The 11,158-nt window shown below is 46.2% G+C and overlaps 1 protein-coding gene across 5 annotated transcripts in view; it reads left to right on the forward strand.

Moving 5' to 3' along the window:
• Tulp4 (TUB like protein 4) overlaps window positions 1–11,158 on the forward strand; it is a 139,642-nt gene that overhangs the window by 109,409 nt on the left and 19,075 nt on the right. For all 5 annotated transcript variants that reach the window (XM_029471020.1, XM_021185717.2, XM_029471019.1 and 2 more), the window contains 3 exons: window positions 3,841–4,065; window positions 5,099–5,333; window positions 9,800–9,944. In XM_029471020.1, coding sequence (XP_029326880.1) covers window positions 3,841–4,065; window positions 5,099–5,333; window positions 9,800–9,944 — 605 coding nt within the window. The remainder of the gene's footprint in view (window positions 1–3,840; window positions 4,066–5,098; window positions 5,334–9,799; window positions 9,945–11,158) is intronic.

The following is an 11,158-nucleotide window of genomic DNA, read 5'->3' on the forward strand; positions in this document are numbered from 1 at the left end:
TAGAATCAGACGAGAGTAGGTTAGAGGTAGAGATTTCTCATCACCTGCACAGAGACTGTGGTTGCAGTGAAGCTGGACTGTGCGAAGTGAACAGTGGGAAAGGCAAAGGAAGAAAGAAGAGCCTGTGCTTAGAGTGCAGAGGGCAGCGCTCAGTCAGAGAGGATAGAGTGCCATAAGGGACTGTTTAAGAGAACCGTGTCAGCCAACAGGATAGCAGGTGAATGTAGACATGGCAGAACTGGATTTGGGAGTTTTTAGGTTGAGTGGTCTCATCATAACAGTGGAAGCTATACTGTAAAAGAGTTTCCAGTCTTCCAGTGTTTCTGGAGTCATCTGTGTTAAGTGCTGTTCTAAGACAGCATGGCTCTCAGCTGTCCTATTGACGCCCTTTAATACAATTCCTAATGTTGTGGTGACCTGCCCCCAGCCATAAATTATTTCACTGCTAGTTCATAATTGTAATTTTAGTACTGTTATGTATTGTAAATACCTGATATCTGATGTATGACCCTAAAGGGATCACAACCCATAGGTTGAGAACCACTGCCGTAGGTGCTGGAGGCGTTGCTGTAACAACTAAATAACAAGATATTTTCTAAAGTAGAGTAAAATATCTGAACTTTAGCTGTGTAATCTGGCAAGGTTTACAAAGAAAATAAGGAGCAGGACATAACGTGAAACACAGAAGTAGATACTTATAAACAACCAAGACCTGGGGGGGGGGGATGGAGGGGAGGAAGAGGAGAAGGAAGGAGAAGGAGAAGAAGAGGGAGAAATTACGATAAACACACTGAACAAGAGCAAGGTGAGAAGTGGGCTTGGTGACAGCACAGGGATCCTGGAGGACATGCACAGGAAGGAGATTGCAGCAGGAGCCGTGAGCACGGGAGGGAAAGGAAAGGAAGGACAGCTTCCGTGTGAGTCCCGGGTAACCTGGGAAGCAGGGGTGAGGTGGGATGCAGCAGCACTTGCGGGGTGGTGAACTGAGAGGAATCCGTGCAGAAGGAAGTTGGAACATGACGATAAAGCAGATGGAGGGTGTTGGAGTCAGGAGGAGTTAGGAAGGTCAGTGTAGCTTCTGCTGAAGGCTGTCTGATGATCATCACAGCAGGCAGAGGGCAGCACATACAAGACAGAGCAAGCATGCCAGCCGGAGTCCCTTCCCTCATATAACACCACTTGTGCCTTCAAGGAGCTTCACTCCATGACCCATTCTAACCCCAGTTTACCTCTCAAAGGTCTTATGTCCAAATAACAGTCACACCCTAAAACTCTGAGGGTTAATTTTCCAGCGTCTGAGGACACACTCAAATGTGTCCATACCAGCAAATAGGAGAGGATGGGGAGTTTCAGACTTTGTAAGCTCAGGACTGAGACATACCTCATGATTGTGTCTTAGAGTACATGTCCCATTGGCATTCCATCACCAGGGTAGAGAGTGTCTTGCTTTGCTTTCTCAGTTCAAAGAAATTTATCCCTAACACCAATATGATAACACACTGTTTTAAATCTGCCCAAAAGATTATGACCTGCTTCTCTCTGAGCTCTTGTAGTGCATAACGCCTCTAGTGTGCAGTACTTCAGTGTCTTCTCTTCCTTGATGTTGACTCCCCATGCTGCCCAGCCTGAACTGCGGGCGCACTGCGGCCCTGCCTCTCCTGCCGTCCATCTACTCAGACTTGGTGGTGGTACATCCTTGTTTGTTACCCCCAACCCATGGATTTTTTTCCTGCCATTCATTGGCCAGTACTGTTTATGAAACCTGTTTGTCCTGCCTGTTCTTTTAGCTTTTTCTATAAACATGTTTTTGTTGTTGTTGATGAGTAAAGTAGCCTTTACTCAAATGGACTAGGGAGAGAATGGGGCTCGTTACTCACTGAATGGCATGTAGTGGATTCTCTGAGTGACACAGATGCCAGGACTTAGGAGAGGTGGCCACTTGTAATAAGTTAAGCACCGTTTCCTAGCTTGGGCCAAGAGTTGTGGTTCTCCCTGTTTATTAGCTCGGCCCTCTTGACTCCCCTCTCCTCAGGTGTTGACTTGGACAGGAGTGCCTGTGTGCCAGTTGAGAGGACTGTAAGACGATGCGTGCCGTTACTCACTGTGACAGCAGAGTGGAGCCGGTCAGGAAGATGTGCTTATTTTGTGAAATGGGCGGCTACTGAAGCTTGCGTGTACTTGAAAGTCTGCATTGGTAGTATAAATTCTTGGTATAAATAAAAGGTTAGGGTATCTGATGTATAACTAACTGTCATTCAGAAATAGTTCCATGGAAAGCAGAGCTAGAGGGAAGGGGCAGGAGTCTGCCTTCTGCAGCCCAGCCTGCACTGCTGACCTGGCAGGTCCATTCATCACTCAAAAAGGAACAGAACATTTCAGGAAAGAAGTCACGTGTGCAGCCAGCTCCAGTGTGTCAGGCTGTACAAGCTGAGGACTTGAGCACTGATAGGAATGTCTGTGGGAGACAGGCTGCAAAGGTAAAGGATAAACAGGTATCTTTCAAACCAAGCTTAAGGGCTGGGGAGTTAGCTCAGTTATAGTGTGCTTCCGCAGTGTGAGTCCCAGGACCTCCAACAAACAAATGTGTAAGTTTGGTGGTACTGGAATCACTGTGTCCTAATATGTAGTTTAATGGTCATACACATACACGCACGCACACATGCATGTACGTGCATGCATGTACACGCACATGTACAGTGTTATTCTGCTGTGTTGTTAGCAATGGGTATGACTTGCTGTGAGTTAACAGGTCCCTCTTTCAGTGGTCTGTCTACCCTTTGTGGAATCATTTCATTGTAGAAGCCCAGCTTGAAATGTTCTAGGATTCCCTCAGACCTAAGTTCCTGGATCCATATCTAATAAATGCATGATCTTCTTTGGTGGGGGAGCTATGGCCCAGCCTCATGGATAAAAATACAAGATAAATTATCTTCAGCCTTGCTTTTGCTTTCTGAAGTTGAGACCAGGATTAGCTGACCCTAGGGGCTATGTTAAGGAACAGTCTTTCTGTGTTCCTTTTATCTCAGTGTTTGTCACTAAAGTGTTGGGAAAATTCTGTTACTGTCATTCATATAAATGATCTGACATCTCCACTTGTAATCTCTGCAGCCCTGGAAACCTCATTAAATCAGGACTCAGTGTGTCTGATCAGTGTGAACAGAGCTCACCATTTCTCCATCTCAGCCCATTATCTCAGCCCTCCTTGCTCGGCTTATATAATACTCTCTCTTAGATAATACTTTTGAGTTTGAGATTTATTTCAGTAGAAGAAGTTTGTAACGTCCACACATTTGGATTGCAGCTTGAGTTTTCAAAGATCCTCAGTCCTAGACTCTTCCTTAGGAACTCTGCTTCTCCAACTCTCCCTTTGCCAAAGAGACGTCTGCTTGCCATGCCTGGCCCATTGTTGTGAGGACAGTTGAGAACAGTGGTGGCTTTATTCCTGGGGTCCCAGAAGCACCATCGTACTACCTTCTCCTGTAATCTTCCTAACATTCCTGCTCAGCTCATAAGAAAAGTTAGTCCCCCAGTTTCTTGACTCGGAGCCCCATATCCAGTGTTAATTTGACCCTGAAGTATTGTCTCATGGAAGAACGGGAAAAGGTCACGTGGTCTACCTCTTTATCACCTTCTAATTCATGGGCACCAACACCGGATAATTTGAGGATCTAGATGGCCAGCCCTGTAGTAAGAAGAATTGATGAGTGTACCTTAGGGACCATTTCAGACTCTACTATGCTTTGGAATACTCATGGTTTCAAAACTGGCAAATAACTTTATTTTTCTAAGATGAGTTTTAACTGTGTGCCCCACGCCCCATGTGCCTTCTTTCTTTGATAGCGCCCTATCATCTCCATCTGTTGGGGCCATCGGGACTCTAGGCTGCTTATGGCTTCAGGACCAGCCCTGTATGTGGTTCGTGTGGAACACCGAGTGTCCAGTCTCCAGCTGTTGTGCCAACAGGCCATCGCCAGCACTCTTCGAGAAGACAAGGATGTTAACAAGCTGACCTTGCCCCCTCGTCTCTGTTCCTACCTCTCCACTGCCTTCATTCCCACTATTAAGGTAGTCTTCCCCTTCTGATCTTCCTGCTCTCCCTTCCTAGCCTTTCTACCACAAGAAACAGGAGAGGTGGGGGAGGGTACCAGAGGTAATGCAGAGACTTCCCGTTTCTCCATTAGAGTGCCTGAGGATGGCTGCGTGGACTTAGAGAAACCCGTATGTTCTCCTGTCTCTGCAGCCTGCCTGGCATTCCCGCTAGTGTCCGTCCATGTGAGCTTTGCTCGATGTGGGGGCTTCCTTTCTCATGGCCAGCTTGATTATTGTGTCAACCTGATGATCAAAAAGGCAAACTGTTTAAATATATAGTATTGACAGTACAACAAGTGCTTTATGAAGACATTTTGTTTAGTCTTGACTTCCGGCTGACTCTAACATTGTTTCCTCTTGATAAAGCAGGAAAGAAGTTTATGTGAGGGAAATAACTTGTTCTGAAGCTAGTTAGGAGACTAATCAGGATTCAATCCAGACCAGTCCTCGGGCTTGCTCTCCTCTTCACTGTACTGAGTGAGACTCCTACATAGTGCAGTTTCCAGCCATCTTTTATGCAGACTGTCATCCTGAATAAAATGCCTGTCAAGTGACAATATGTGAAATAGACCAGCCAGTCGCCACTCATACTGGGCTTCTGTTGTCCTTAGGCCCTGTCCATTTAGGACCTTGTCTCTCCTACAGCTCTAGACTGACTACTTGGTCACTTTGCTCCTAATACATTAGTGTTGAGTCTGATGGGTCTTTCTTTCTAAGCTGCCATACAGTATTGATAATATGCTAGGAGTTTTCAACTCTTGTGTGAAATCTCAGAAAAAGTAGGTGTCAGAACTGTCACCGGTTGCAGTTCATTGTCCAGTGTGGGACCCCAATTGCTGTTTAGAAGCCTCCGCCTCCCAGCCTTGAGTAATCTTCTGCAGCACATAGATGACCTCTACCAGCCTATCCTCTGCCAGAGCATCTGTGACAGAAGCCAGTCTGCTCTGTGCCTGCCCGTTTTCTTTCTGGGATCCCAGATCTGCTTTTTCTACCTGTGTCCTGCCTCTAGCCCCCGATTCCAGACCCCAACAACATGCGAGACTTTGTCAGCTACCCTTCAGCGGGCAATGAACGACTGCACTGCACCATGAAGCGCACAGAGGATGACCCAGAGGTCGGCGGGCCCTGCTACACACTCTACTTAGAGTACCTGGGAGGGCTCGTGCCCATTCTCAAGGGGAGGCGCATCAGCAAACTGCGGCCAGAGTTTGTCATTATGGACCCTCGGACAGACAGCAAATCAGGTAGGCCCTTTGCTGTAGGGACTGAGACTCCGTTCTTGTGTGGTTGTGAAATATCACCCTTAAAATCATGCACGGAGAATACCAGTTTCTGAGACTGTTTGATGGTGGTTAGTGTGGCACACTGTTGACGTTCCTCCCTTCCCTGGCTCCCCCCTAAGTGAGCAGTTTTCCAAACGCCCTGGCTGGGAGGATTTCAGAGCACTCCCTGCTGTCAGGTTGAGGAAACATCAGCTCCCACCACAGGGAAAGCTACTAGTATAGCCTTTTGGCCCTCTCACAGCCACTGGGTAAGTACTCAGTGAGTACCTGCAGGCAGTCCTGGGGGAAGGAGAAAACAGTAAGTCCCTGCCTTCCCAGGACAGTGACGGAGCTCAGACTTTCAAGCCCACAGCCACTTTCAGTCTTGGACTCTTGCCTCTGCCCTGCTAATCCACTGTTTGGTTTTTCAGTTTGTTCTAGTGAAAGTTTCTTACAGACCCATTATGGTTCCGACGTGACATGAAGCATCAGTGTTCAGATATATTAAAGGTGCCTCTCTGCAGGATCTAGACTGAGGCCACCTTAGGAAGGAGCTGTGCGGTTTGTGTGTCTGTTAGTTGCCAGCCGAATGTACATGTACCTATGAGCACCTGCAGCTTATACATTCTGCAACCTTCATGTGACCCCTGCCACAGTGGAAGGCACAACATTGGCCTTGGTGTCCATCACCTTTCATAGTGTCCTACTTCACACACTGCAGTCATCCTTGTCAGGAGCCTGCTTGCTCTGGAGGGAGAAACTGGTCATCTTTGTCGCACTAGCCCTTGAGACAACATTATTCATACTGGGTTTGTTTCATTAGTTAATACTCTTAAACTTCCTAGTGTCAGTTCACCCTTCAGACTGGTCTTTTCCTTTGCTGTGTCCCTGAAGCTGTCATAGCATGTGTGACCAAGGTCTTCTCAGTTCTTAAAGCAGTGGCTGTGTTTGCCCTCAGCCTCACTTGCTGATGCCAGTATTTTACTGCGCCGCGTCCTAGACGTTACCACAGCAACCATGGCAGTGTTCTCCACCACCACATGTTCCCATATAAAGTTAAAAGCAATAAGCCTCAGCTCTAAGCTGTGACTGTTTGTCATCTTTCTTGAGTTTTGATGCACGTGATCAGCTAGTAGTACCAAGGGTAGAGGGAGCAAGGAGAAGAATTGAGGTCATGCAGTCAGGAGGGAAAGGACAATGGGAAATTGCAGGAAATGGCTTCAGAGTGCAGTTTCCCCAGAGATTGCACACTCCTCACTGTATCTTGCTCTCCCAGGAACCTTGTCCAGGCACAGCTCTGAAACCCCAGGTCAAGACTGATAATAAGGTCTCCTAGGTGAAGTGCTTGCCTATTTCCCCACGTGCCTGACCGCTCTCTGCAGAGGGGGCCGTACCCTCCCAAGGCCAGATTTACCTGCCTGGCATGCCTGGGCTTTCTGAATGTTCACACTTGCCAGCTCGCACCAAATACAGGCTGCTTAGTTGCTAACACATCTTTGGGAAATGAGGTTTTGGTTTTTGTTTTGGTTTGGTTTTTTGGGTTTTTCAAGACAGGGTTTCTCTGTGTAGCCCTGGCTGTCCTGGAACTCACACCTGGCGGGAAATGAGGTATTTTATCTTAAATTTTTTATTACTAAAGGTATAAAGTGAATCTGCAAACACCAAGTCAGCACCCACTCTGTGGTATGTGAGCCCCTTGTGAACCTGCTGGAGCGCAGGACAGTTTAAGCTCTTGAAAAGTTCATCAAATTTAAACACCTCATGACAGAAATAGAAGCTGTGTCACAAGGCACAGTGTGACTAATTGGCAACTCAGTGGTATATACAAAGTAACTCAGAGGACAGAGGTGACATGTAACCTTGACAAGACAGGACTGTCACGGCATGAGAAGCTGATTAACCCTTCCTAGACTCCACAGCATTATTTCTCAACATACGGCCCTTGGAACCGTACAACGAAAAGCACCTAAGAGGTGTAGCTAACTCTTGAGTTCCTGGACTCTCTCTTTTTGTTAACTAATGAGGTCTGTTTTGAGACCTGGGTTCATTGGGAGAATTTTATGTACTTAATTTTGTAATTTACTGCTGGGAATGTTCACCAAGTGTCTTGACAGATAGAATTATCATTGTGGGGGCTGGAGATGTAGCTTTGTCTATATAGTGTTTCTTTAGCACACACAAAACTCTGAGTTCAGTTCTCCCATAAACTAGGCATGGTGTGACATGGCTGTATCCTTACCTTTTGGAATTAACAGTTAGGAAGAGTTGAAGAGTACAGTCATCCTCAGCTGTGTAGCAAGGTCAAGACTATCCTGGGTTAATAAGCACAAGGCGGGACTATGGGGATTAGATGGCAAAAAGAACAGGTGTGTGATTGTGTGCAGTGTCTGCTTACAGTTCTGTGCTTGGTCCATTGTACTTTTGTTTTTGTTTTTTTTGTTTTTGTTTTTGTTTTCTTTCTGAGACAGGGTTTCTCTGTGTAGCCCTGGCTGTCCTGAAACTCACTCTATAGACCAGGCTGGCCTCAAACTCAGAATTCTGCCCGCCTCTTCCTCCCAAGTACTGGAATTGAATGCATGTGCCATCACTGCCTAGCTCTTTTTTTTTCTTTTTTTTTTTTTTAAGATTTATTTTTATCTGTATGAGTTCACTGTCACTGTCTTCAGACACACCAGAACAGGGCATCAGATCCCATTCAGATGGTGTGAGCCACCATGTTATTGCTGGGAATTGAACTCTCAGGACCTGTGGAAGAGTAGTCGGTGCTCTTAACTGCTGAGCCATCTCTCCAGCCCCACTGTCCCTTTTTTAACCCTTTGTTTTGAGCTTCTAATCTTTCTTCTGATGTCCAAGTAGCAAAGTTATTAGGAACGGCTTCCTTATGAAGTACACAGAGAGCAACCCAAATCTACCACTGCAAGTTTTCACTGCTCAGAGTCTCCCTTTCAGTGCTTGCCAGGGGTCAACTATACCAGATGGAATCAGTTTAAAAAAAAATTATTCATCAACAATTTCATTTTATCAATAAGCCACTCCCAAATCTAAATCCCCAAGAGGTGCCTCAGAAGTACAAAAAATAAATAAATAAATAAAATAAAATAAAATAAAATAAAATACTCATTGGCACAAAATGAATGATCACGGTCACGGGGGTGGGGTGGGGTGGGTGGGGTGGGGGAGCTAGCAGTGTTAACCAGTCTTGGGAAATGGAAGTGGTGGTTCTGGCAGTATATGTTAGTCTGTAATCATGCCATGGAAATAGGAAGCAAGAAGTCAGGGTGATACTGTGCTGCACATTCTGTTGATAGCTAGCCTGAAGCATAGGAAAAGAATTAGATCCATACCTATGCGTGTGTGGCCCTGCAGGTTCTAGTGGAGGCCCTAGGTGGAGACTCAGCCTCTGCCACACCATTTCTGTCCAGTGTCATCTGTCCTGGCACACAGGTATTCAACCATTGACCCTGAGGTTTCTGGAATGCATCCACCATTGAGTTCGGTGCAGCCAGGAGTCTGAAAGGGAGGGGCATTTGGGGGAAGCAGCTTTTGTGCTCCTTGTTGGAGTGTGTGCCTACAGCTGGTGGAGGCCTCGGGGATTGACGGGGAGGAGCCTGTACTTGCAGCTTGTAGCTGGCAGCAGAGGGCTTTGTGGAGAGAAGAGTTATCACCTGCTCAGACTGCTTCAGCCTGGCCAAGGGAGGGCGTCTCCTGCTCCAAGGATCACTGGGTGATCCAAGCCTCAACTTGTTCCTCCTTCAGTTTGAGTCTGGTGGCCATGGTCATGAGCCTGGAGGTCAGGGTATGGTTCCGTATTGAAGTGCTGTTCCAGCTCCCAAAGCTGCCCCCAGCTGTACCTCTGGTCAGGGGGCCCAGGGTATAGGTGGTCAGAGAGTGCAGACATGCTCCCGTGGAGCTGTAGCTCACTGCAGGGATGTGCTAAGAAATGAGGATTACATCTCAGGTCCAGGTGGGCCCACTCTTAGGCCCTAGACAGCCCATGGCAACTCTAGAATTGTTATTCTAGACAGAACTGCCCAGAGACTGTGGCACAGACCCGACCCAGCAAGATGGTAGATTCTCAGGCCTGCTTAGGCCTTCCAAAGCCAGAAGCAGGATCCGAGGAGTCTATGGGTGAACCCTCCGGCTTTTCAGTCTTCTTGAATGTTCACACAAGACTAGGTGGTCACCTGAGTGTTGTACTTGATAGTAAATTTTTTGTTTTCAACTTTTGACATAGTGAACAATTTTGTATATTTCCAGAGCACTAAAATATCAGCCATTTTAATAACAATAGTAGAAATTGCCTACTTCTTTTTAGAACAGAGCATAAAAAATGTAAAAGGAAAAGGACTGCTTCTTAATATTTTAACCTCTAACTTAACAAGGAAGCCCATAAAGTCGGGCTGTCTAGCAGTAACAGTTGCTTACACCTTGCGATTGGTTTCTTACAGATGAGATCTACGGGAACAGCTTAATTTCTACTGTGATTGACAGCTGCAACTGCTCAGACTCCAGTGATATTGAACTGAGTGATGATTGGGCTGCCAAGAAGTCTCCCAAAATTTCCAGATCTAGCAAATCGCCCAAACTCCCGAGGTAACAGTCAGCTCCCCTTTATTGTGCCTCTCTACATGACATAGCATTGTTCTGGATCCAGAATTCAGTTCAAGCTGACTGTAATGAGGATTCTGAACCTCTTGGGTCCAGATTGCTGCTTAGTTCTAGAACCATTTCTACCCAAATAAACCTGGCAGAAGGTCACACTTAGACAGCAGCAAAATCAACTCCCCTTTTGTTTTCTCACCACTTCTCATTCTGGAAGATTCTTTCTGGAATAATTACAGCTTGCCTGCCTGCCTGCCTGCCTTTCTCCTCCAGGGTAGAAGGTAAATGAAGGCCTCAAGGTGTCACTAGGGTCAGCAGTGAAGGTGTGTGACCTGGAGCCACCACTGCTTCCCAGTTTCCTTGTTGTCCCTTCCAGTTTAAGAACAGAAAAAAAGGTGTCACAGCAGATGTGTCATCGTTTTGACAAAAGTGCCTAGCTCCGTGCCTGTGATACCGTCTGAAGAAGACAGAGTTCTGGTGTCACCACCTGGGAGAGCACTGTCTCTCCACAGGACTTTTCTGTGGGCAGTAATGGACAGACAGAACCTCATCAAGGTCCTTGCTTGTTGATAGTTGTGTGATAGTAAGCAAAATCAAGGTGCGACTTACATACCACCCTAGATGTGCCCAGATGGCCATCGTTCAAATAGCTGGTTCATTGGGCAGTAGGTTGACTGATGAGTCGACATTTCAAGATAAAGGACATGCCCATCATTCCAGAAGGTTTCATGTGCTTCTTGCATCCAGTACAGCTTTGTTCCTAAAGGTTATGGTTTTTTACTGTTGAATGAATATGGGTATTCTTCATTTAGCTTTTTCTCTCAGCACAATATCATAGATATCAGTAGTTTGCCTTTTTATTTTAAAACACTTTATGGTATCATTATAACAAGCATATCACTATGTGTTATGTGCTTTCCCAGTCAGTGGATATTGGGCAGTCTCTAGTTAGAACTGTGATGAATAAATCCATTATAAAATTTTTTGTGCAAATCTTTTGGGAAATATTGCACTCATTTCTCTTGCATATAGTCTTATAAAAGGAGTACATGGGGGCTGGTGAGATGGCTCAGTGGGTAAGAGCACCGACTGCTCTTCCGAAGGTCTGGAGTTCAAATCCCAGCAACCACATGGTGGCTCACAACCATCCGTAATGAGATCTTACTCCCTCTTCTGGAGTGTCTGAAGACAGCTACAGTGTACTT

Source organism: Mus caroli, chromosome 17 (genome assembly GCF_900094665.2).
Source record: "Mus caroli chromosome 17, CAROLI_EIJ_v1.1, whole genome shotgun sequence".
NCBI lineage: Eukaryota > Metazoa > Chordata > Mammalia > Rodentia > Muridae > Mus > Mus caroli.